Source organism: Trachemys scripta, chromosome 2 (assembly GCF_013100865.1).
Source record: "Trachemys scripta elegans isolate TJP31775 chromosome 2, CAS_Tse_1.0, whole genome shotgun sequence".
Taxonomy (NCBI): domain Eukaryota; kingdom Metazoa; phylum Chordata; order Testudines; family Emydidae; genus Trachemys; species Trachemys scripta.
Genome location: NC_048299.1, coordinates 43884996 through 43912621, shown reverse-complemented (window position 1 = coordinate 43912621; position 27626 = coordinate 43884996). Strand labels below are relative to the sequence as shown.

The window sequence follows — 27626 nt, the reverse complement described above, 5'->3', positions numbered from 1 at the left end:
TGCCGACCCTCCACCCCCTCAGTTCCTTCTTGCTGGCTATTCTGACAGATGGATAGGAGGGTGGGTATTGGAATGGACATGCACAACACATCTTGAAGAACAGTTACAAGAAAGTGAGTAATCATTTTTTCTTCTTTGAGTGATTATTTATGTCCATTCCAACCAGGTGACTCACAAGCCAAAGCTTAGGAGGTGGGGTCAAAGTCATGCACCAATTGGAGCACAGCGCATCCAAAGGCCGCATCGTCTCTGGCCTGTTGTGTAATTGCATAGTGAATGTATGCATCAAGGACCACATGGCTGCCCTGCAGATTCTCTGGGTGGGGACCTGTGCCAGGAATGCCGCCGAGGAGGCCTGGGCCCTGGTAGACTGGGCAGTAATCAGTGGGGCGGGCACTTCATCAGGCCGTAATACTCCCGAATGCAAGATGTGATCCATGACGAGATGTGTTGAGAAGAGACAGGGAGACCTTTCATTCTGTCCGCCAGGGCCACAGCGTTGGATGGACTTCCGGAACGGCTTAGTCCTCTCTACATAGGAGGCTAGGGCCCTAGGTACATCTAGTGAGTGCAGCCTGTGCTCCGTATTGGAGGAATGTGGCTTGGGATAAAACACTGGGAGGAAGATGTCCTGGCCCATGTGAAACTGGGAGACCACCTTTGGGAGAAAAGCTGGGTGAGGTCTGAGTTGGACCTTGTCCTTACAAAAAACTGTGTAAGGAGGCTCGGATGCGAGGGCCCCGAGCTCCAATACCTGTCTAGCCGAGATAATTGCCACGAGGAACGTGACCTTGTACAAGAGACAGAGCAGGGAGCAGGTCGACAGTGGTTCAAATGGAGGGCCAATAAGTCTGGAGAGGATTAGATTTAGGTCCCAGGCTGGGACAGGCTGACGCGTCTGTGGGAAGAGCCTGTCTAGGCCCTTGAGGAAACAACTGACTAGAGGGTTTGTGAAGACCGAGAAGCCATCTGTGCCCAGATGGAAGGTGGAGATGGCGGCTAAGTGCACCCTTATTGATGACAGGGACAGGTCTTGTTGTTTTGGTGAAGGAGGTAGTCCAGTATGAACAGTATGAGGGCAAGCAACCGCGAATGACTGTGTTGCTCCGCCCAGATGGAGAACCTCTTTCACTTAGCAAGCTACGTTGCCCTGGTGGAGGGTTTTCTACTACTAAGGAGGACTTGTCTGACTTGATCCAAGCATGACAGCTCTGCGGTGTTTAGCCATGGAGCATCCAGGCCGTGAGGTGGAGCGACTCTAGATTTGGATGCAGGAGTCGGCCATGGTCCTACGTGATCAGATCTGGGACCAACGGAAAAGTGAGCAGTGCTACGGACATTCCCAGAAGCAATGTGAGCCAGTGCTGGCCCAGCCACGCTGGCGCTATCAGTATGACTCGGTCCCGGTCCCTGTGGATCTTGAGGAGCACCTTGTAGACCAGTAAAATTGGTGGAAAAGTAGAGCTGGCGGTCCCCCCACAGGAGGAGGAAGGCATCCGCGATGGATCCTGGACTGTGACTCATGAGGGAGCAGAATAGCTGATATTTCCTGTTGCCACGGGTGGCGAACAGGTCTATCTGGGGAGACCCCCAGATATGGAAGATTAAACTCGCCACATCCGGCCGGAGGGACCACTCGTGGCCGTGGAAGGTCCAGCTGAGACTGTCCGCCAGTTCGTTCTGCACTCCTTGGAGGTATGATGCCTGCAGGAGGATTGAGTACTCGACACAAGTCCCACAGTGCAAGGGCTTCCCGGCATAGGCGAGAGGAGCGTGCACCCCCGTTTGTTGGTATAAAACATCGCCGAGGTGCTGTCCATGAGGACTGAGACGCACCTGGGTTTTGAAAGCGTGGCATGCCAGTTGTACTGCTCTCAGTTCTCTGACATTGATGAGCAGAGCGACGTCCGCCTGAGACCAGAAGCCTTGAGTCCTGAGGTCCCCTAGATGAGCTCCCCAGCTCAGATCCGAGGTGTCTGTCACAAATGAGAGAGAGGGCTGAGGGCTGGCAAAGGGCACTCCCGCACAAACCACTCGCGGGTCAAGCCACCATAGGAGGGAGTCCAACACCGGGCAGGGCAGGGGTATGATGCTGTCCAGAGCGTGTCAGGCTGGCCGATACACTGACGCCAGCCAAAACTGGAGTGCACGCAGCCATGTGTCCCAGCAGCTTTAGGCAGTTCCTTGCTGTGGTTGTGGGCAACTTTCTGAGTTCTGAGAACTGTATGATGTCCCCTAGTGAGCGAAACCTGGCTTCCGGGAGGTATGCTCTGGCTTGAGTCAAGTCTAAGACTGTGCCTATAAACTCTATCCTCTGCACCAGGGAAAGAGTAATTTGGCCTCATTTAGGAGGAGACCCAATTCGAGGAAGGTACTTCTTATGAATTCAACCTGACCCTGCACTTGGGCTCTTGAGCGGCCCCGATCAGCCAGTCGTCGAGGTAAGGAAAAACCTGTATCTGGAGCTTGCCCAGGAATGCCGCAATGACTGCCATGCACTTTGTGAATACTCGGGGCATTGTCAACAGTCCAAACGGGAGGACGGCAAACTGACAGTGGCCGTTGCTCACCACAAATCTGAGGTAGCGTCTGTGATGTGGGACTATTGCGATGTGAAAATACGCGTCCTTCAAGTTGAGGGAGGCGTAACCAGTCTCCCAGATCCAATGAGGGGATAATGGAGGTTAGTGAGACCATGCGGAACTTGAGTTTCTTTACAAACTTGTTGAACTGCTGCAGGTCCAAGATGGGTCTGAGGCCCCCCTTGGCCTTCGGTATTAGAAAATACTGGGAGTAAAACCCCCTTCCCCTTAGCTCCTGAGGAACCTCCTCCACTGCCCCCACAAAGAGGAGGGACTGCACTTTTTGAATTAGAAGTTGCTCGTGACAGGGGTCCCTGAAGAGGGACGGGGAAGGAGGTTGGGGGTGGGTAGGCACAGAATGAGTGAGAATCACTCTTGGGCATAAACTTGCCACAGGCCTCACAGAGCTTAAACCCTGGAGACCCGGGCATACCCCAGAGGGGGAACCTTGTGGGGAGAGGGCCCCAAACCAACTAACTATAAGGAACAACTATTAACTAACTGAAAAACTATATACATGATATGCTATCAGACACTGCTAGAGTGCTTGCTGCGGGAGCGAGTGAAGTTCCAGCTAGCCGTCACCGGCAGTAAGAAGGATCTGAGAGAGTGGAGGATCGGCAGGACCCTATATTGGGGGAGCCCAGGCCGACCCTACGGACGTTGCTAAGGGAAAAATCTTCCAGCTGGCGTGCACACACACCTGGTTGGAATGGACACGAACAATCACTTGAAGAACAACACAACAAGGATGCAGATCACATGAGCAGAGATTCCTCACAGATGCACAAATGGTTTCTAAAGGACTCGGTGATTCAGAACATTTTCTGTCTTTTGGGGATATTGGACATAGATCTGTTCGGCACTAGATTCAGTATGAAATGTCCTCATTTTTATCAAGAGCAGGCTCAGACAATTTATCAGTGATAGATGCATTCATCCTAGATTGAGGAATGGGTCTGATGTATGCATTTATCCCATTCCCTCTAATCCTCAAAGTTCTAATGAAAAGAAAAAATTCAGCCAGCATGATTTTAGTTGTTCCAGCATGGCCAAGGCAACAATGGTACACCGAGTTGCTCCATTTATCCAGTGTCAAATACAAGATGCTCTGTTTTCCACAGACTTACTGTCCCAACAGAGGGAAGGGTATTCCATCCAGATCTTCAATTGTTATCTCTATTGGCTTGGGCAACAGAACTCTGACAGATTTAGAAAGACCTTCCTCCTCAAAGGAGCAGCTAGTTCTTATTAATGCTCAGAAATTATCTACCAGAAAAAGTTACAATTTTAAATGAAAAAGATTTGTTATATGGCCAATCTGCTAGAAATGTTGACCAGTTACAGTTCCTATACAATTCGTTTTAGAATATGTGTTACACTTATAACCAACACTTGTCTCTCTCCTCCATTAAAGTCCATTTAGCAGCAATAGCAGCATTCCATACTGACGTTACAGGAAAAATCTATTTCCTTGCACAAGCTGGTGAAAAACTTTTTAAAAGGTCTACTGACTCTTTATCTCTCAGTACAGGGCCTGCTCCCTCCATGGAATTTGAATTTAGTTCTATTGCAGCTTATATCTTCCCCTTTTGAAACTGTAGCAAGCTGCTTCTTCATTTATCTCTGAAAACAAGCTTTATAATAGCAATCACTTCTGCTTGAAGAGTTAATGAATAACATGCATTGACAGAGGACCCTCCCCCCATACTACTTTTTATAAAGATAACGTGGTTCTTAGACCATAACCAAAATTCCTTCCTAAAACGATTTCAGAGTTTCTTGTAAATCAAAGTATTAATTTACCTGTATTTTCCTCAAACTTCCACACAAGTAATGGGGAATCTAGATTACATCCTTTAGATGCAAAGAGAGCACTCTTGTATTACCTGGACAGAACTAAGAATGTAAGGTCTTCTCTTAAGCTGTTTATTTTCTATATCGGTACCTCTAAGGGCCATTTCAGCGCAGTATCTCTCTAGGCGGATCAGATGGTGTACTGGGGAACATTGTAGAGAAGCTTCACTCTCTTCTCCTGTTCCTTTTAGAGCCCATTCTGCTAAAGTGGTTGCTATATCTATAACATTCATTAAATATATCCCCCTCACTGAGATATGCTGGGCTGCTACATGAAGTCCAATTCACACTTTTACAAGACATTATGCACAGTATCTGCCATCCAGGTCTGAAGCACTGCTTGGCAGCGCGGTGCTTCAGTCATTGTTTAATTAGGACTCTACTCCCTCTTTCCACTGTAAGATACTGCTTGGGAATAGCTCAATGGTTTGAGCATTGGCCTGCTAAACCCAGGGTTGTGAGTTCAATCCTTGAGGGGGCCACTTAGGGATCTGGGGCAAAATCAGTACTTGGTCCTGCTGGTGAAGGCAGGGGGTTGGACTTGATGACCTTTCGGGTCCCTTCCAGTTCTATGAGATAGGATAGGTATAAACTATCCCAAGAGTGGGAATATACTCTAAAAAGAATACATATTTTGTTAATTATTTTCTCTTTTTCTTTCAATTATAGCTCGAAAAAAAAGAAAAGAAAAAACCCTCATGAACATGACTTATTTTGCGGAGACAATTTCTAAAACGGTCTGAATGCTTTTTTAGTTTTTGATTACCATGTGCCCGAAGCAGAGCTTCTGCAGTAAACAGTGGGGCTTGAAGCATGTCTGCAGATTCCACTATCAGCATATCCTTTAGCCTTCGCAAATCCTGAAGTCTTAGTCCCTCATATGGCTTTGAAAAGGAAAAGAAAAAGACAGGTTAGCTCTTCAGAAGTAGAGATTTTTCCAGTGAACCAATAATTTTGCATTAAACTGGCAACAACAATTTAAACATTTCTACTACCTAACAATTATCTCAAACCACAGACAGAGGAACTACCCTCTTGATAAGTAAGTTGGGGAAGAATTCTTTAGTTTGACTCATGACTGTGCAGATTGACAACTATATCAAATTATACGAAGACACTGTAATCTGGTGATGTTCATTTATAGTGCATCAATTTTACATATTTCAAAGCCAAAAGAAGATATATCTACAGTTCTCTGATATTTCTAGAGTTCAGTCATTGAGATGGTCTAACTCTATGTCAAATGGTTAAAAAAAAGAAAAGAATCTAAATTACTAGGTTTGCATGGAACCCAGCTGGTGATATGGCTGAAGACAGGAAATCCAAATAATTCTTATTGGAAAAGTTAACTCATTAGGTAGCCACTAGAATTCTGGAGCCATTCAAAATCTATTTCTGAGGGACGGATAAGAAAAGAATGCTAGACCCAGGATTATCTGAAGTAAGATATTGCTTGGCCTGGCAAAAATGCAAACACAGGTAGCAGCTGGATGACTTTTTACTGACCTCATATGTGCTGAGGGCCATTACCTTGGCATTATCCTGGGGGCAGGAATGCTGAAGACTTGGATAGAAAGAAAGGGAAGGTATAATTGGCTGGCGTCAGACTGCAGGCCACGTGAGGCAGCACGCACCTAGTCAGAAGTGGGAATGGAGGTAATTGATTGGTTGAGTGGTCTGAGCATACAGCTATAGGTGGCTGATCCATCACAAGTACAGAAGTTCAACTGTGCAGTTTGGGCAGCAGTGGCCACGGACATGAGCAGCTTAAATGGTGAGAACCAGTTTCAATCCCCCTGCTGGTTTCAGGGTGGCATCTTCTCTTACAGTGTTAGCAATAGGGTCAGGTGGAAAGGCAAAAAGGCACAACTCTGAGGTCACAGTCCAGCTCCTATCGCCAAGATATGAGAGCTGCATCCTTACTCCTTAAAAATAACACAGGAAAAAATAAAGTCTATACTAAGTCTTATACACCCATGCAGACACCATCCAGGTGAGAAGCAAGGGACTGAGAAAATGATATACTGGCCTTTTAAATAGTTTTTTATAATTCACATTTACACTACAGTAAATAAAAGAGTCCATCTCACACACTGGGCATCCACAATAAACTCTCAAAAATACATCTAATAAACAAACTCCAGTAATTACCCACAAGCAGTAGGATCCATCAGCAACATAAACTAGCATCAATTGATGGTAGAGCCTGCTCTCCTTTCTGGTACTAGACAATCCCCCAGACTAGTGTGAACAGAAGAAGTGGACCCAGAGCCCTGCCTCTTCTTTGTCCTTTGGAAAACATGATGGAAGTGGTTCCTGCATTTCCTTATGTAGACTGCACAAAACTGGGGAGAGTTTCCTTGTGCCTTCCTGTTGGTGCACACCTATGGTGAGACTAAGAACATTCTGATCCTTAACGGTCCCTGCTAAAGTAAATCTGGGTCGTTTGCTTGACAGCCTTCTAGAATTTGATTGACCTATTTAATTTCTTACAAAAAAGATAATTTATGAAAACATGTCAAATTGACAGGGATACAAACAGCTGGGTGCTCAAGTGATTACATTTGCATGGATATGCTCTAAAAAATTGGGACAATGACTAAACCCTCTGGACTTTATCTGAACTGTAGTTTGAATTATCATTGAAAGAATATAAATTAGCTTCATCAGCATGACAACCACCACCTTTTAAAGACAGAATCTATAAGGGAAAGATATTTCTTAATGATATCTGCAACATAAATGTATATTCAAGGAACTAACATTTCAATCTGAAGTGCACAATTACTCTAAGTTATGTTTAATTGGTTGTTTCTATGTTCAATACTGGCACTTATCTCGTTTGAGTAGTAAGTGTTATACTATCTCAGTTGGAACGTTCCACACAAGCCCCAGAAAGCATTTTTAGATTCTCTAGTTTTAAGAATTTTAATTTGCTCTTTAAAGCAATATGGGAAATAGTCCTTACAACCGTGTTTTAAAAATACATATATTTTGTTCACAAAGCAATATATTAATCCATAAAAAAACATTAAGGAGACAAAGTTAAGCAGTCAGGAGTCTAGAAATGGTAATGGTAATGTTGCACACATGCAGAAAATTTTAAATATGCCCTCTTTGGCAAGATAATACGTTCTTTAATAATATGAACACGTACTGTTTCTCAAAGTAATTCAAAAAATGTTTTCTATGACCTCAGATGTATGTGTAGCTCATATCTGAATAACTCATATAAGGCCCAGATCCAAAGCATATTGAAGTCAATGGAAAGACACTCATGATTACAATGAACTTTGGATCAAACCTTAAGTGCACAGAAGAACTCCTTCAACTCATTTCATCTGCGGAAACCCTTAGATTATAATTGAGGTCTGTACTGAAAAACTTGCACTTTGAGTTTAACAAAGATCTCCAGACCTTTAAACTATACTGTAACTTTGGGATGTTCTATGTTCTGTCACTTTTTCAACCGATGGAATAACAGTTTTCCACTATCTTTAATTCATGTTATATTTTCTATATACTCCTCCTTTTACATACACACACATCTGAGCACACACACGCACACCTCCCCTTTATTTTACCTCTAACATTCTGAGCCAGATACAAAAAGCAAAGATACCATCAATTCTTTTATTATCAAAATGCTATTTGAAACTATGTTATAGTGTTTATTAATATCTTAGCATTTGCATAGAGGTTTTATTTTATCAATTCATTTAAAATTAAAGTGATTTTTCTATTTTTAATATACTGTTAAAAACTGAGAAGACAAAACAATTCCTTTTTGTGCAATTAAGATGGTAACCAAGTGATGCCAAATTTACTTTATGTAATTATCATCCTTTTTGTAAACTGGGGCTATATTTTCAAAAATTATCTGATACTGCATCTACCACTCGAGTGCACATATGGAATATACAGATTTGGAGACATTAAAGTCAGCTGTACTTTTGTCTTCTCTTCCTATTTAAAAATGATATTTTTATCTCCATGTACTAATTTTAAGTGTGTTATTTTAAAAATGCAAACGCATCTTTCACTTTCATAAATATAAACACTAAAGTTGTGCTTATAATACTTGCTAAATGGCTTTCAACTGGAACTGAACAGATCCATTCCAAATATAAATTAAATATCTGAAGAAAATGATTGTTTTGTTATTGTGCAATATAAAGCGCTATGTGTCTGGTAGAGAACTAAAACTGTTCTGGGATGATCTGCTCTGAATTTCTGCTTATTCCCAGGTGTTCCTTAGCATATACTGAATACATTGCAGCACGGGGTTAAAATGGAAGTGCCTTTTACCTCCTGGGGCTATACTACAAAGATGAACCTACTTCTATTTTAGGAATAAGCAGTGAACCAGAGAACTATGAATGTGAAACCATCAAAATTGATGCAAAAATAGTTAGTTAAAAAGATTAAATTACAATGTATATTATTTGGGTTACTGCTAGCCTAGCTTCACCTTAAATACATTTTGAGAGAGAAATATTTCTTATATTCTTACACATTATACATATAGGCAATGTTCGCTCAAATTCTTTTATTGTGGGTTGTTTTAATTAATGAAATAAAAATACAAAATTAGAGGCAAGGGAAATCTTTTGGAATTTTCCTCTGACCTGATTTTTATTTAAAAAACCAACACAGAAATATCCCATTTTGACACTTTTTGTTTCACCTAACCACAATGATAAAAGAACAGACTCTGGTCATAAAGTTTTGTGTCTCAGTGTTTTACACAGAGACATAGTTCTTAAGTTTATATCTTGTTTTGTAAATGTTTAATATTCCTATTCTATATTGTGTTATGAAGGAACACATTTAATTAAAAAACTATCATGACATTGCATTTGCTATACATATTTTAATTGCAAACTCAGATTTAAATCATAAAAGGTGCCCTGTTAAAAAGACAAAATTAAAACGGAAGTGTCTCTTCAGAAGAATGTGCATTTCAACCAGTACCAATGGAAAACAAGATTCTAGAATGAACTCATGTTAAACAATTATTTCTATTAGAAACAGTCACATAGGAAATATTCTTGAGAAAAATATTCAAAGTAAGGAAACACTTGCAAAAGTTGTAGAGTCACTACTGATTCCCATCTTATTTAAAGGTGGAAAGCTTTTGCTCTGCCCCTTAGCAATTAGAAATGATACATTCTTATGACTTTTTTTAAGCTTTGCAAATTGTTTATTTTCTTCATTGCAAATGGTACAATTCTAAATGTAAGCATTCCTTATAATTCCTTGATGACATCTGAATATGAACAATGACATGAATTGGCTACAACCATTTGAAACTAAGATATTGTTACTATAATACAAGAACACTTAATTCTGCCCACACGGGGATGGCAATAGGAACTGGGAATATAAAGTACCTTTCTGCCCTCTCTCAGCCAGCAACAAGTACTCCCTTGCATCAAAGATGCTGCACAGATCTCAGCGCAGGTCCACTGGACTATATGAATAACAGTGCTGATTTCGAGTTGGGCTGGGCACAGATAAAATGGCAGCATTGGTTAGGGAGGGCTAAGATATTGTTGCACTCCCAGTTTTATTGCCATCTTCATCCAGGAAGGTTGTGTGGGAAGTGTTACCTTAACACTATATTTCATGGTTTTCCATAGTTTATATTTTGTTTTTTTCCGGAAATGCTAACCTTCTTGTAAGAGATATGCAAAGGGTTTTTAAGTTGGTGAATGTGTTGCTTACAGATCTTCTCACTCATTGAGCCCTTCCTTCAGCAGCCTGAGCCAGAGCAATTTCCCTAAACCTCTGGTCTCAGTGCTGTGCAGTTGCGGCCCGCACTAAGAAAGCCTGCTTATCCTCAGCTTCCACTCAGAGCTGAGTGCTTGTGGCATGCACTGGGCAAGTCTATTCCTAACCCCCTAATCTAGTGTCAGCACTGTGTGCCCATCGCATACACTGAGCATTCAGTTACCACTTCAGTTCCTGTGTTGTGCGCCTGCTTCTGGAGCACTTAGAAAATTAAAACCAGACCATCTGGGGAAAGGATTTTATTTTGAGAATTCTTGGCCAGATGATCCTTAATTTGCAACCCACAATCTATTCTGGAGTCTGATGTGGCATAGCTATTTTCAAGGCAATCTACTTACACACATGATTTTAGAACACTTTGAAAAGAAAGATGTAGGGGAGCTGTAACACGGGAATGCTTGGACCAAATAATCCCAATTTTTCACTAGTGTCTTTACCCTGGTCTCTCTCTTGGCAAAGAAATGTCCAGGCCAATCAGTCTCTGCATGTGCATTCTAGAGCATTTTAATAATTAAAAGTAGGTCATGAGTGGGCCTTTATATTAGAAACTCCCTGACTAACTGATCCCAAAAGTCTAACCTGGATCTTGATGTAGCATAGCTATTTCCAAGGCAATCTGCATATGCAGGTGCATTTTGAAGCATTCTGAAAAATAAAAGCCTGTCATTTCGGAAACCTGAGACCAAATTACTCAAATTTACCCCACAAACTGTATCCAAGGTCTTCAACTGGCATACCAAATTCCAAGTTGATCTGACTTAGCCTGTGAATTTTAGAGCTCTTTTGAAAAAGTGCCATGAAACTGGCATGGTGTTCCACCCTTGCAGCTTTGACTGGACTCCTTATCTTCCTCTTGTCAGTGATACATGGAACTACACTACAATCAACTCATTTTGGGACAGAAAGGAATTGAGGGTGGGTGTGTATCTTGTAAATCCCTTAATCAAGCCACTCCAAGACTGCACTACTACCTTTTACTTACCTGGGTCTCTCTACTGACTGCAACATTCAAGCTGATCTGGCTCTGCATGTGCATTTTAGAGCACTTTATTAAAAAGCAGGTCATGATTGGAAGGCAATTTTAAAAGGAGAAACCCCTAACCAAAACATATCTAATTTACTCCAAAAACAAATTTCAATCTAAACTGAATGTGCCTACAAATTCTAGAACACTTTTTAAAATGGACATGAAAATTACATGCTTTCCTGCATCTGTACAAGATCTGGTTTACGGCAGTTCAAGCACAAGCCTCTAGAACCAGAAAGAAAAATTAATATATTTTGAAATATTTCACTTTGCAGATGCTTCTTGGTGGTATTTGCTAGTTGAGATTAGAGGAAATATGCTGTGGATCCTTCTTATATTTCCCCCCCATATCTTTGGGCAAAAAATCATAAGAAACTGAAAATTTTAGAAGTTGATCATTTTTGGAAGGCTTTATCTCCCAACTTACTTGACCAAATGACCCCAAATTTGCACCACTAACTCTACCCCCAGCTTTAATGTGGCACAGCAATTTTCCAAGACAACCTGCATTGCGTATGTACTTTAGAGCTCTCTGAAATACTTTGAACAGAAAGCTCTGTTCAATCTTAACTATGGAATCACTACTGCTCTTCCGCAGTGTGCTTAACTTTAAGCATGTGCATAGTGCCACTGATCAGTGGATCTAAAAGTGTGGCTAGAGTTAAGTTCATGCTTAAGATATTTTTGCCTCTATCATAAAGTGTTGCTACATATGCAGATTTATAAAACCATTAAGTACACATAATTAAAAGTTTCACTTCACCTCTCTTTTGTCTAAAGCAGCATATTCAGCTTCAATGCTTTCAGCTTCAGGATCCCGTGAGAATACCATTTGAGATTCCAGGTTGAGGGCCAAGTCTTTATGGTGCTGCTTCTCAGCACAGTCACAGGGAGTATCTTTATTTTCATTTTCCGCAAACAAGTCTCCACCATGTTTTACCAGAAGCTAAAAGCAAAAATCAAAAGTCAACACCTATCAATTACTGACTCTGAAAGATGTCTAACATTAATAAACAGGGATCAAGTATGGACTAGTATGTAAAGTATACAAAAGGAAGCTTGCATAATTGCAAAGGGATTACAGAATACATTCTTTATTAAGAAATAAGTTAAAACATGTTACAGAATGATTTCTAGTAATTTTGACTGGTACCTGGGCATCAAGTATGTCTTGGTTAGCCAGCTGTACTGCAGTTTAATTTTTAAATTAGCAAGTGATCACATCAGCAAATGGTAAATAAGCCCCACCCCACTTCTTGAAATTTTATAATGCAGCTTTTGTAAAATGCCTGTCACAAATCAAATTAAGAGAAAACTGATTAGCTTTGACGTGGTGATAAAATGTTGTTTTACCCTTCAAACCGGAAGAACGGTAGTATTTATCTTGAGAAATCTAAGGGGTGGAAAAGGAATCAAGATTACTTTCTCTAGCTCTGCTCTTGCACGAGCTCTCCACCCCTTTACACTCCTCATTGGCTTCCCTCCAAAAACATTACCAGAACCCAACATCTTCTCAATGGGAAACAAACCTTACAGTTACCAACTAGATTATCTCCCCTACTAGTCTCTTCTTCAGCATGCCGCCAATTTTGGCTATATATCAAAAAATCCACACCTTCATTTACCTTCCTCTGATGCTTTCATGCATGAGGTGGGTAGGGTAGGACCCAGCACTTAAGAGATATGTGACACAGTCGGAGTGCAGACAATGGGGTGGTGGGTTCCCAGTACTGGGAGGCAGGTTGCATTGGCATGGATTATCACACATGAGTTGTAATATAATTATTTTTCTAAGAGGCAACAGACTCTCCCTTGTCTTCACTACAGCAGCCCCAGAAACTCCCTTTAAAACCAGGAAATAGCTAGTCAGGTATTTGCATAAGAAAAAGTGCTCAGATATTGTTGATATAAGACACTAAATAAAAGACAACAGAACAGCTCCAGTGGTATAGCACATCTCAGTACAGGCCAATGAGCTAAGGATTAATATAATATTATATGCTGTTTTAAACGTTAACATGTATGTGACACAGTAAAAAGTGATTTTTAAATGTTTAGTGCTCCAGCTTTAAAATATACCAACCGGAAATCCCATTTAGTATCTCTCAAACAGTATCACAAGGTTGATTGTTTAAAATTGCAAGGGCAACAAGTAAAAATCTCCTTCTTAAAATCACCATCATTTACGTTTTGTTACTTTCTCTTCAGAGACTAACCCTGTACAGCACTTTGAGAGCTACTAATGAAAAGCACTATGTAAGAGCTAGGTATTATTATTATCGTTACTTGTGGACTGGCAAACATAAGAACACACTAAAATCTGTAGAAGAGTATGTTTTAGAGGACTTTAGAGTGGCTCACAACAGATAAAGGGCAACTTATTTAAATAGAAGCACAATGTATTCTTCACATTATCAATTTGTGCATATCTTGTTTCCTTTTTTTATGCTAGCCTTTCTTGCTGTGCTGCAATAAGTTTAGTGAATAGAATTCCATTTCTAATATCTCTAATAAATATATGTCCTATCAAACTAAGCAGAATTACCAGATTGCTCCATCATTGAAAAAAAAAAAATTCTTCCTCTAAGCAAGCAGTCTTTTATACTGGCAAAGTCAAAAGGCCTGGGTTTGGTGACCCAAACTTAAAAAGATCGTAGAGCAATTTTAAAACTAAGGGCTGAGGGAAAGCCAACAGGTGCGGAGGAGCATGTGGTTTGGACAGAGACATCACTTAAGGTAGGATCTATTAATGGAGATTCTCTATGTCCTAGTAAGGAGGAGAGGATGGAAGGTGATAAAATATGTGTAGGGTCTGATGAGAAACAGTCAAATGAAAAAAGAGTCCCATTCAATTACATCATGTCATGTCAGACAGATAAAATGTGGCAATTTTTAAAAGTGCTTATATACAAATGCTAGAAATCTAAATAATAAGATGGGTGAACTAGAGTGCCTCATATTAAATGAGGATATTGATATAAGAGGCATTACAGAAACTTGGTGGAATGAGGATAATCAATGTGACACAGTAATACCAGGATACAAAACATATCAGAAGGACAGAACAGATAGTGTCACTCCTCCACCAGCACGACATGTGAAAGAAAGCACTCAGGGAGATTAGAGAGGCTATAAAAATAAAAAACTCAGTAATAATAGGGGATTCCAACTACCCCCATATTGACTGGGTACATGTCATCTCTGGACAGGATGCAGAGATAAAGTTTCTTGACACCTTAAATGACTGCTTCTTGGAGCTGCTAGTCCTGGAACCCACAAGAGGAGAGTCAATTCCTGATTTAGTCCTAAGTGGAGCACATGATCTGGTCCAAGAGGTGAATATAGCTGGGCCGCTTGGTAATAGTGACCATAATTAAATTTAACATCCCTATGGAGGGAAAAACACTACAGGAGCCAAATCCAGTAACATTTAATTTCAGAAAGGGGGACTACACAAAAATGAGGAAGTTAGTTCAACAGAAATTAAAAGATACAGTTCCAAAAATGAAATCCCTGCAAGCTGCATGGAAACTATTTAAAGACGCCATAATAGAGGCTCAACTTAAATGTACACTCCAAATTAAAAAACATAGCATGAGAACCAAAGAAGTGCCACCGTGGCTAAACAACAAAGTCAAAGGAGCAGTGAGAGGCAAAAAAGCATCCTTTAAAAAGTGGAAATTAAATCCCAGTGAGGAAAATAGAAAGGAGCATAAAACTCTGGGAAATGAAGTGTAAAAATATAATTAGGAAGCCCAAAAAAGAATTTGAAGAACAGCTGGCCAAAGAATCAAAAAGTAATAGCAAAAAAATGTTTAAGTACATAAGAAGCAGGAAGCCTGCTAAACAACCAGTAGGGCCACTGGACGATCAAGATGCTAAATGAACACTCAAGGATGATAAGGCCACTGCGGAGAAACTAAATGAAGGCTTTGCATCCGTCTTCACAGCTGAGGATGTGGGGGAGATTCCCAAACTGGAGGCATTTTTAGGTGACAAATCTGAGGAACTGTCCCAGATTAAGATGTCATTAGAGGAGGTTTTGGAACAAATTGAAATTTTGAAGCACTTGGAGGAGAGGAAGGTGATCAGGAACAGTCAACATGGATTCACCAAGGGCAAATGATGCTTGACCAACCTGATTGCCTTCTATGATGAGATAACTGGTTCTGTGGATATGGGGAAAGTGGTGGATGTGCTTTATTTTTGCCAGAACGTTAAAAAAGTATGGATTGGATGAATGGACTATAAGGTGGATAGAAAGCTGGCTAGATCGTCAGGCTCAACAGATAGTGATCAATGGCTCAATGTCTAGTTGGCACCTGGTATCAAGCGGAGTGCCCCAGGGGTCTGTCCTAGGGCCAGTTTTGTTCAACATCTTCATTAATGATCTGGATGATGGGATAGATTGCACCCTCAGCAAGTTTGCGCATGACACTGAGCTGGGAGGAGAGGTAGATATGCTGGAGGGTAGGGATAGGATCCAGGGTGACCTAGACAAATTGGAGGATTGGGCTAAAAGAAATCTGATGAGGTTCAACAAGGACAAAAGTGCCTGCACTTAAGATGGAAGAATCCCATGCACTGCTACAGGCTGGGGACCGACTGGCTAAGTGGCAGTTCTGCAGAAAAAGACCTGGGGATTACAGTGGACGAGAAGCTGGATATGAGTCAATAGCGTGCCCTTGTTGCCAAGAAGGCTAATGGCATACTGGCTGCATTAGTAGGAGCATTGCCAGCAGATCGAGGGAAGTGATTATTCACTCTATTCAGCACTGGTGAGGCCACTGTATCCAGTACTATATCCAGTTTTGGACCCTCCACTACAGAAAGGATATGGACAAATTGGAGAGAGTCCAACGAAAATGATTAGGGGGCTGGGACATATGATTTATGAGGAGAGGCTGAGGGAACTGGGCTTATTTAGTCTGCAGAAGAGAAGGGTGAGGGGGGATTAGATAGTAGCCTTCAACTACCCGAAGGGGGGGTTCCAAAGAGGATGGAGCTAGGCTGTTCTCAGCAGTGGCAGATGACAGAACAAGGAGCAATGGTCTCAAGTTGCAATGGGGGAGGTCTAGGTTGGATATTAGGAAAAGCTATTTCATTAGAAGGGTGGTGAAGCACTATAATGGGTTACCTAGGGAAGTGGTAGAATCTCCATCCTTAGAGATTTTTAAGGCCTGGCTTGACAAAGCCCTGGCTGGGATGATTTGGTTGGGGATTGGTCCTGCTTTGAGCAGGGGTTGGACTAGATGACGTCCCGAGGTCTCTTCCAACTCTAACAGTCTATGATTCTTGCTTTCTGCTGGTCTTTAGCTGCCAGGAAAAGACTGGAACTGTATCCATAGCAATGCGCAGTTCATCTTTTAAAATTTCTAGACATAGAAAGGCAATTACTTCAATGTTTATTTAAAAAACAAACAAACACCTGTCATGATTTATAATAGTAACAAATGACCTTTGAATCAAGCACTTCCAGACAATTAATGTCTGGCTGTTTATGGGTCTGAGTGAACACCAGCTGGTAATTAACCACCAGGAAATGCCTGTAAAGCATTTAAGCACAGGCTTAACTTTAATTACATGAATAATCTCATTGACTTCAATGAAGTCACTTTGATGAGTCTGCTCATATACTTAAAATTAAGCATGTGTTCATGTGCTTTGCTGGATTGAGGCCAGAGTGCTCAACACCCTAAGGGCGGAGCCCCTGTTCAGAAAGAACTGACCTATGGTGACAATTGGATAACATAAAACTGGAATCACAATCCATTAAGTTACAACTGCTCAGGCTGCTACTTGAGCGCTATTCATTTTTGGGTGATATATAAACTTAAAATATATTATAGGTTTCTAGACCTTATTATAAAAAACATCCTCAGATCCCCTTTATTTCCAGCCCATACATAGGATTACAAATACTTGTGACACATTGATAACAATAAATTAAAGATAGAGCCTAGGAGAGATCTAAATAATACAATGAAGAGAGGAGACGACCAGCCAGATAAATAAGTCTGAGAAAGGAAGAGAAAATAATAACTACTAGGGAAATAGAAAGAAGAAATAAGTATAAAACATGGTCTCACTAAATGGTCTTTTAAGAGGAAAGGAGGAGGTAAATAAGTAATACTAAAATGCCCAATAGGAAATACCAGATTCAGTTTCTCTCATTAACACTGGCCTATATAAAGTATTTTTTGTCTCTCACACACAAGAGGTGTGTTAGATATTTATAAAAGTAACTAATAATGATTTTCACAAAAGTTTAAAACTCACGTTAAACTGAAACTTCCACATTAAAGGTTAATTATGCTATTGTGACCAGCTGCAGCATCATTCTTATTACACCTCTACTCCTATATAACGCGGCCCAATATAACATGAATTTGGATATAACGCGGTAAAGCAGCGCTCCGGTGGGGGGGGAAGGGCTGCGCACTCCAGCGGATCAAAGCAAGTTCGATAGAACGCGGTTTCACCTGTAATGCAGTAAGATTTGTCGGCTCCCGAGGACAGCGTTATATTGGGGTAGAGATGTATTTAGTTCTATAGCATCACAAATATTGGTAATGGTTTACAGGCAATTCTAAAAAACAGCTGGCTCCAGCATGGCTTCGTTCACAGGGAAAGCTATTTTACTGGAACCTTGTTAAATATCCTGTGGAGGGGGTAGGTGAAGGAGAGAGTCTAGCATCATGACAGCAAGCTCCCTGATGCGGCTGGCCAAGTGACGGCAAATAAGAATGCCACTTGCATAGAGAGGTGATCCATGACTAGGGCTCCCAGGCACTACAATAATACAATGATGTTAAAAGCAACAACATAAGGTTCTAGCAGAAACAGTGACTAGATGCAATCCGATGAGTCATGTCACAGACTTTAAGAGCGAGCATGCAGATGTTTTAGTTTACACAGGTCTTTATACCGTGCCCATCTTTGAGGTATGTGAGCAGCTTCCAGAGCTACATTAAGCAACATGGCTACACATCTGTCATATGTTCTTTGCTGTCTCATCCTCTTCTCCAGGGGAGAAGTGCATGCAATGGAGTATCTTGTTTTGGTAAGGTCATGATTTTTATTTTAAATATGCGTATCTATGTTAGACGTGGCAAGGTTAATGAAAGGCACCTTGCACTTGGAACGAAGGTGCTGAGGTTTGTGAGGATTCCTGGGGCAGTTCATGCTAGTCTCAGGCTGGCCTGAGAAAGTTCTGCTCAAAGCCCAGCTTTAATCAAGCAACCAAATTTTCAAGAAATAAGAGATTTAATCCTCCTTATTTTATAGATTACAATTAAAAGCTCCAGCCAGGCTATCAATACTTGCCATAGTAATATTCTTGCTATGGTTGACTTCTGTTTACATTTTATTATTGATGGATATTTTTCTTTACTTTTAATCCCATGCCTACTAGTTTGCTTTTGTTAAGGCATTTGTAAATGGAGGTTACTTACCTGTAACTGGAAGTTCTTTGAGATATGTGGTCCCTATTTGTATTGCATACATGGGTACGCATGGGTGCCAGTCTGGAGATTCTTAACAAGCGGCATCGATTGGCCTTCACATGCTCAGTTGCTTTTCTCATGCTCCTGACCAAAGGTATAAGAGCCAATGTGGGCTAACGCCTCTCCAGTTCCTCTTTTTACAGCAAATTGAATACGATCCAAGGCAGAGGGGACATAGAGCAGATAGTGGAATACAGACAGGGACCACACATCATGAAGAACTTCCCTTTCTTCTTTGAGCGCTGGTCCCTACATGTATTCCACACGTCTGTTTCTGACAAGCAGTACTCAGACCAGAGGATGGCGCGAAGATGCCAGCGACAAAGATGTTTGAAGAACTGCAGTCCCCATCACTGCATCCACAGCGGAGGCCCAAACTAGCCAATAATGTTTTGTGAACATGTGAATGGAACTCCAGGTAGCTGCTCTGAATAAGTCTAATAGGAGTACCTCCTGTAGAGACGCTGTAGAAGTAGCTTATGCTCTTGTGGAGTGTGCTCTCACACCACCTGGGGGAGGGACATATGTTAATTGGTAACACATAATGATTCAATCAAAGTCCATTTAGAGATTGTCTGAGAAGATATTGCTTGTCTTTGCAACCTTTCTGCTACGGTGAGAAACAGTCTTAATCATTTTCTAATTCATTTGGTCCTTTGCAGGTAGAATGCTGGGACATGTTTGCAATCCAAGGAATAAAGTCTTTTCTCTTCAACAGAAGCCTGGGGTTTCAGGAAGAAATAACAGCAACTAAAAATGCAACTTTCATTGAAGGGGAAGGGAGGGGCATGGAGCGTGTTGCCAAAGATTCAAATGGTGGTCTAGTGAGTATTGTCAGGATGAGACTGAGGTTCCATTGAGGTGTAGGCCTGACCACTGGTGGAAAGATCCTGACTAAGCCCTTCATTAATCTACCTGTTGTTGAGCAAGTAAAAATTGAACACCGATCTACTGGAGGAAGGCAGGAAATGATTGTGGCGAGATGGACTCACAGTGAACTGATGAAAAGACCCGAGTTCTTCAATGACAGAAGATAATCTAATGTGACTGAAGATCTGCAGAGCCTGAGGAACACCGATTGTGCTGTGCCCAGGTAGAAAAATGTCTCCATTTAGCTAGGCAGCAGTTCCTAGTTGAATCTTTCCTACTTTGAGTAAGAATGGTTTGGACGGTTTCCGAACATGAACATTCTAGATCTGATGCCATTTCAAACACCACACTGTGAAGTGGATCTGAATTGGGGTGTCTGATTTTGCAGTCTTCCTAAGTTAGAAGATCCGGGAAGAGGTGGTTACTTACCTGTAACTGGAGGTTCTTCGAGATGTGTGGCCCCTATCTGTATTTCACGTATGGGTGTGCATGAGTGCCATGCACCTGAGTCCAGAAGTATTTCCTAGTAGTGTCTGTAGACCTGCAAGTGTGTAGTGTGTCTCCTTGTGCTCCCAGCCAAGGGTATAAGAGGTAGCATAGGTCGACACCACTCCACTTTCTCCTCTTAACATTGCATCCTCTAGTCTGAAGCAGAAGGGAAAAAGGGCAGGTAGTGGAATACAGATAGGAACTACACATCTCAAGAATCTCCAGTTACAGGTAAGTAACCTCCTCCTCCTCTTCTTCAAGTGATGGTCCCTCCCTATGTGTATTCCACACGTGGGTGACTTGCAAGCAGTGATCAGTGCAGAAGTGGGTATGAGGATACCAATGTAACTGCCATCTGCAATAAGGCATCACCCATGGCTGCATACATTATGGAGTAGTGTGCTGTAAATGTGCGGACAGAGCATCATGTCGCGACTCGGCAGATGTCCTGCCATGGCACATCTGCCAGAGAGGCTGAGGAGGTAGCCTTCACCCATGTAGAATGCGTTGTGACTCCGCCAGGAGGAGGTAGGTTGGAGTATTTGTAGCATTTAAGGATGCACCCTGACACCCATTTAGCAATTCGTTGGGACGAGACGGCTTGTCACTTTGACTGTTCAACAAAGGCAACGAAAAGTTTAGGTGACTTCCAAAAGAGGCAAGTCCCATGGAGGTAAAACGCTGGGGCACAGACGCCAAGGAGGTACAGAGTTCTGTCGGCGGGAGAGGTGTGAGGCTTTGGGTAGAACACAGGCAAGTGGATGGATTGACTGAGGTGGAATTTGGACACCTTCTCCTTGTTAAATATAATGTAGCGCGGGGGGGATCTGGCATCATGGCAGCAAGCTTACTGACATGTCTGGCCGAGGTAATGGCAAATAAGAATGCCACTTGCATAGAGAACATGTTGCCATTGGTTCAAAGGGTGGTCTCATGAGGGCAGAAAGAATGAGGTTACGGTCCCATGGGGGCATGGGCTTCACCAATCGATGGAAAGGTGTTGATCAAGCCCTTCTTTAAGTGCACAGTGATAGGGTGTGTAAAGACGAACGTGCCATCCATTGTGGGAGAAAGGTGCTAAGTGCTGCCAGATGCACTCAAATAGAGTTGAGAGCCAGTACTTACGTTTTAAGGGCAAGGAAATAGTCCAGGATGGTCACTGTGTCCCTGGAGCGGTGGTGGTGATGGAAGCATCTAGGAACCATCTCCATTTAGTGCAGCAGCACATTCTTGTGGATTCCCGCCTGCTTTGGGTGAGGATTTGCCGAACCAGGGTGGAGCATGCACAGTCTACACTTGATGCCCATCCAAATACCAGACTGTGATATAAAGAGGGTCTGGATAGGGATGATGGAATCATCCCTGACCTTGTGTGGGGAGATCTGGGAGCATGCAGAGACAGACTGGTGGTGGGTGAACCAGAACTTCCAGGGACAGTAGGGTGCTGTGAGGATGACAGTGGTCTTGTCCCGGTGAATCTTGCAGAGAACCTGCGGCAGGAGGGGAATGGAGTGAAAGCCATAATAGGTCGCCCGTCCAGGAGAGGCGAGTGTTGCCTTGAGAGCCCTTGCCTAGAACTCCGCTGGAGCAATAGAGGGGGACTTTCTGAAGCCCTTGAGAGACAAACGTTCCACCGGGAGGTGCCACACCATGCGAAGAGGTTGTGGAGCATGGTATCGTGTAGCTCCCACTCGTGGTTGAGGTATACAGCTTTGCTAAGCATGTCGTCTAGGGAATTTTGGGGCCTGGTGCGTGGCCTGAAGCATGACCTGGTTCCTGATGCACCAGTTCCAGAGCCGAATAGATTCGGAGCAAAGGGAGGGACCCAGCTCCACCCTGTTTGTTGATTTATGCCACAGCAGTGATATTGTCAGAGAAGCTGAATCTGAAGGGACCATATGAGCAGGAGGAAGGCCTTGCATGTGAGATGGACTGCCCTGAGTTCTAATATGTTTATGTGCAGACTGGTGTGCGCTGTATGATGGCCTAAGTGAGCTCCCCACTCCACGAGGAAAGTATCTGTCTTGATAGCGGCCTGTGGTGTGGAGGAGTTGAAGGAGGTACCAATCATGATCTGGAATGGATCTGACCACCAGATGAGGGAGGTCAGCACAGGCATGGGATATGGTCTCTGCTGGGCTTGTAGGTGGAGAGAAGCCAAACTTGTAGACAGCGCATGTGGAGCCATCCATGCGGTGTCATTTGAGTGCAGGCCATCATATGACTTAAAAGGGAGAGGCATTATTGGACTGTGCTGTGGGGTTTGAGGCGAAGGCACGAGACGAGGGTGTTCATCAATGTGAAGCGGTCTGCTGGGAGGAAGGCTCATGCTGCGATTGAGTCCAGCCTTGCCCCTATGAAGTATATTGTCCAAGTGGGTGTCAAAAAAGACTGTCTTTGTTGACACAGATACCCAGGAATGCCAGGAGGCCAAGAACACAGTAGATTGCGGAGAGCACTTCCTGTTGAAATTGTGAAACGAGGAGCCAGTCGTTAAGGTAGGGTGTAGTGGGGTGGCTGACCCACTCCAGAGAAAAAGCGCTGGAACAGGCCAGAGAGGCTGCACAGACCAGCAGCCTATCAGCAAAGGCCTGTGGAGAGCCAATCAGGGCCAAGAAAGAGGCAGCCAATCAGAGCCAGGCTGGGCCATATATAAAGGCTGCCTAGCTAAGGAGAAGGCAGTCTCTCCCTGACTAGCAAGGGAGGAGGACGAGCTCCGGAGATAAGGAGGTAGCACCTTGGACAGAGCAGTGCTGGGCAGGCTCGGGGGAGCAGGGGAGAGCTCCTGCCCAGATGCCTGCCAGACTGCGACCCCTGCTACAAAGGGTCGAGAAAGTGCACGGGGCCAAAGGGGAAGTGGCCCAGGGAAAATAGGCAGACAAGAGGGGAGCGAAGGAGGGCAGAGAGAGGCTGCTGCTAGAGGGTCCCTGGGTCAGGACCCAGAGTAGCAGGTGGGCCTGGGTGCCCCCTTTTCCCCCTGGCACTGCACCTGGCCACAGAGGAGTGGGGCTGAGATAGACTGCAACTGGCTCCTGAGAGAAGAGGCTAGACTTTGGGGTTGTGGTTGGCCACCGAGGCAGGTGCAAGCTGAAGGACTGCTGTTCACACACACACACACACACACACACACACACACTCTGGAAGGGGGTGAGACTGGAGTAGTGGGTACTGCCGGAGGGCAGTGTCCTGAAGCGGACACCGCCGAGCAGGGAGCAATGTGGTTCCCAAAGCAGCGGAGCAGGCGACGGGCGAGACACCATGCATCGAGGGCGCTCCACAGCTGACAAGCGCTAATTCTTGGAGCAACCAGTGGTGGTGAGGCGTCGCCCTGCCATGTAGGGAAATACTGCGTGGCCTAGACATCACATCTGGGCCACTGCCACTGTTAAGATCTTTGTGAACACTCTTGGTGCTTTTGCTATGCTGAATGGAAGGACCCAAAATTGGTAGTCGTGGTGATCCACCCTGAAATGGAGAAACTTCCTGTATGATGAGTAGATGTCCATGTGGAAGTAAGCATCTTTCATGTCAAGAGCCGTGAACCATGCTCCCTCGAGGAGGGAGAGGATGATCGATGCCAGTGTCACCATCTGGAATTTGGATTCCTGATAAACATATTTAGTAAATGAAGATTGTGAATGCCCTTCTTTGGGATGAGGAAGTACAGTGAGTAAAAGCCTCTCCCACGGTATTGGGGCAGGATGCACTCTATCACAAACACACCCTCCCCCCGAAGAGTAGAATGCCTGCTTCTTGTTGGAGGAGGAGTTGGTGAGATGGCGATGAGGTCGGAAGGAGAGGAACTATCAAGCATCTGTGGTGGATGATATCCAGTACCCAATTGTCCATTGTGGTCTTGCCCCAACAATGGGCAAATAGGGTGAGATGGCACCTGAAGATGACTTGGGTGTGACATTGAAGGACATTCACAGGTCTTGATTTGCATATCAAATTGGCCTTTGGCCTGCAGCTGGGAGAGGGTGAAGGAGGTGGTCGTGGTGGAGGTAGGGAATAGAGACCTCTGAGACAGCTGCCGTCAAAGTGGAAACTCTTGTAGGTGCTGATAATAGGTTGGGTAAGATGTGTGTGGCCGCAGGCAAAAGGGTTGTTTCTGGGTCTGCATCTAGGGTCAGAGTGTAACTGTCAAGGGAATGTAGCGTGGACCTCGAATCTTTGATGGAGCGCAGGGACTTGTTCATCTTTTCATTGAAGAGGTTGGACTCATCACTGGAGAGGACCTTGATCGTATTTTGCACCTCCCCGGGGAAGCCAGAGGATTGGAGCCACGAGTCCCTGTGTATGATTATACCAGTGGCTACTGATCGAGAGGCAGTGTCGGCTGCATCCACTGCTGCCTGGAGGGAAACCTTGGTTGCCAGTCCCCCTTCATCCACCAGTGTCTACAACTGCTCCTAGTATTCTAGTGGAAGCTTATCCTGGAACTCTGCTGGCCTGTTGTAGTTGTCAAAAATCATACTTGGCTAGCAGAACCTGATAGTTGGAAATATGGAACTGCAGCCCTGCAGATTAAAAGAGCTTCCTGCCCAGCATGTCCAGCCTCTTGGCCGCCTTATCAGGAGGGGTGGATTTTTGTGGTTGCTGTCTTGCCCATTCAGGAGTCATGTGAACAACCAGGAAATTGGGGGAAGAGTGGATGAGTAGGAATTCGGCCCCCTCACTCCTCACAAAGTACCATCCCTCCATTCGCTTGGGTGTGGGTGCACACAAGGCAGGTGTGTGCCACACTGCAGGGGCCAGTTCCATGACGAGCACCACCCTGGAGAGGCCTGGGGGTTGGAGGATGTCCAGCAGCTGATGTTGTTGGTCCTGGACTTCCCACAAAGGAATCTGCAGGTCCGCAGCCATCCTCTATAGCAGGTTCTGGTATTGCCGGTGATCATCCTGCTGAGAGAGTGGGAGAGGGATGATCGCCTCATCCAGCAATGAGGATGTTCTAGTAGGGACAGGTGGAACCGACGGTACCAGCTCGATATCCTCCCCTTTCTCGTACACCAACAAGGCAGGCAGGTGTACAGGGGATGCCTGGCATGAAGCCTGGAATGGTTCTTGATGTCTCTGGTCCTCAAAGGCCAGAAGGAGGGCCCCATGTTGTGGCAGGCCCCATGGGAAGTGGTACCAGGCCACAGTCTGGAGGATAGGGAGGTCTGGTTCACACATCCAGGCTCTGGCCTGGCATCAGGGAAGATGGCAGTTCCACATCCGAGAAGTCCTCGGAGTCGGAGGATGGTGTTATCAATGGCATAACCGCTGGTACCAGAAGGCTGCAGGGCAGCGTGAAAGGAGCAGTTTCTCTGGTAGGAGGAGAGGGGTTCAACCTCTGGCATGGGGACGTCCCATCTGAGTGGAGGGCCCCAGAGGAGCAGAGACTGTGGGTAGGGGAGGATTAACTCCTCTGCCATGTGGCCGGGGTCCATGGAGCACCCATCGAGATGGCTGAGGTACCTGGTGGAGAGTGTGGGGTCAACTGGTCCGCAGGACACTGTCGGAGCAGGTGGTGCAATGTGCATCAGTGAGCATTCTGGAGGTTTCGGTACTGGGTTTGCCATCGGATCCCGTCTGCTTTTCCCTCCAGCCAGGGGGGTCTTCAGTGCCAGTCTGGCAGGAGCCATGCACGATGTCTCACCCAACCTGGCACAGCGCGATTCGGGGAGGGAATCCTGCACTTATGAGCAGTCCTCTGCGGGGACCTGTTCTTGTGACTGAGAATGTTTTTTGTTCTCATGCCAGGACTTGTCCTTGTCCTTCAGTATCAACGGTTCTGCAACGTAAGTGGTGCTTAGAGAGGTGCTTGCAGTAAGTTGTGGCTACTGCACAGGGAGTCCTCCTGGGCCAGGATCCAAGTGTGCTTGGGGTCACATAGCCTCTTCCATGAGATGCTTACGGAGACAGAGTTCACAGGCTTCCTTGGTCCTGAGCAGGAACTTTCAGATAACAGCAGCGCACATCTCAGCACAGTGAGCTAAGCGCTGTGGAATGTCGTTGCTGCTGCAACATTGTCAAGGCTGCTAAGCTGTTACAGTTGTTCAGTGCTTCCGTTCTTGGATCTCTGGCATTATCAGCATGAGCAGAGAGCACAGTCTGCTAATTCAGCAAACCTCAATGTTACTCAAGAAAGACCGCAGGCTCGGTTCAGTGGCGAAGGCACTCAGACGAGTTTATTGTTGACGAAACATGATACTAGTGTCCTGGGTCCGTGGTTACAGGTACACTAACAAATGTATGCCTGCAACAATGGTACCAGGTCATCCAGCACACCAGGATGCTGCCCCCTAAGCTGGATATAGGTGCCCCTCCTATGACTTCTCTTTTTATACACTGATGCAAACAAGTTACGTATTACGCTCCTGACGTGGTTAGTTACCAAGCCTACACCTTGTACCTGCTAGTTCAAACAAAACATCCTTATCCATTAGCCTGTTGTCCCATCCTTATCTTACAAGAGGTTGGTGTGTTCCTGTACCATGTGTTTATGTATTTACTTGAGAATCTGGATGTTCTTGTACCATTCTCTCTGGTCAGGAATGTGCAGGCCTACTCAGTGTGAACCAAAGGCTGTGAACCAGTTAGTTATGCCTAGGGGCACGTCTTCACTACCCGCCGGATCGCAATCCATCTATCAGGGATCGATTTATCGCGTCTAGTGTAGAACTCCGGAAATCCACCATGGCAAGAGGCGGAAGCGGAGTCGACGGGGGAGCGGCAGCGGCCGACTCACCACCGTCCTCACAGCCAGGTAAGTCTACCTAAAATACACAACTTTAGCTACGCTAGTCACGTAGCTGAAGTTGCGTATCTTAGGTCGACCCCCCCGCCATAGTGTAGACCTAGCCTAGGGCTCCAGCAAGGCCTACATACACCCCACCTAGACAGTAGAGGTACTACTGGTGCTCATTGGTCACGCAGAAGGAGAGCAGCAGGAGACAGGGTTTCTGAAGCCCAGGATCCTGGGTATATTCCCTCGTTGGGATGGAATCACACTTCTAGTATACCAGAACTACTAAAAACTACGTACACATATATAAATGGAGAAGTAAGTCTCTTAGTGAGCTAAGAGCGAAAGGAACAAGAGGTTTTGGACTCAGTGCCCCTTACTCTCAAGTGAAGCACTGGAAAATGTGTCCTTGGGCTTTACAGCTCTAGGCTCTGCTCTCAAGTTCATGTCCAGAGGGCTGCTGCTTGTCAGTTGGGGCCGACATATAGTGGATTTCCCTGGCTCAGATCAGAGTGAGGGCTCATAGCCTTCTGGGTGTTTCCTCAACCAAAGCTGATGAGCTTCACATGTTCAGGGGGAAAACGAGCAAAAGATGCTGCACTTCAAGGAAATATGCATCTTACCCAAACAGTAGAGGTTGGTGGTCGTCTCTCACACAGAAAGAACAAGGGCAAGAGACCCAATTCTTGAACTCTGGGCTTAGATCCAGACTATGAGCAGGACTTCCCAGCAAAAGGGAAAAACAAGATATATAAACTATACTATAAAAA

The 27626-nt window shown here is 44.3% G+C and overlaps 1 protein-coding gene across 6 annotated transcripts in view; it reads right to left on the bottom strand.

Annotated features, from left to right (window-relative positions):
- The window catches only part of ANKIB1 (ankyrin repeat and IBR domain containing 1), a 175244-nt gene that overhangs the window by 59303 nt on the left and 88315 nt on the right, over positions 1-27626 (bottom strand). For 5 of the 6 annotated variants that reach the window (XM_034760421.1, XM_034760420.1, XM_034760424.1 and 2 more), the window contains 2 exons: positions 12023-12205; positions 5206-5323 (listed from right to left, as the gene is read on the bottom strand). In XM_034760421.1, coding sequence (XP_034616312.1) covers positions 5206-5323; positions 12023-12205 — 301 coding nt within the window. Of the gene's footprint in view, positions 1-5205; positions 5324-5969; positions 6048-12022; positions 12206-27626 lie in introns of those variants that run through there. The other variant, XM_034760425.1, reaches the window with a different exon arrangement.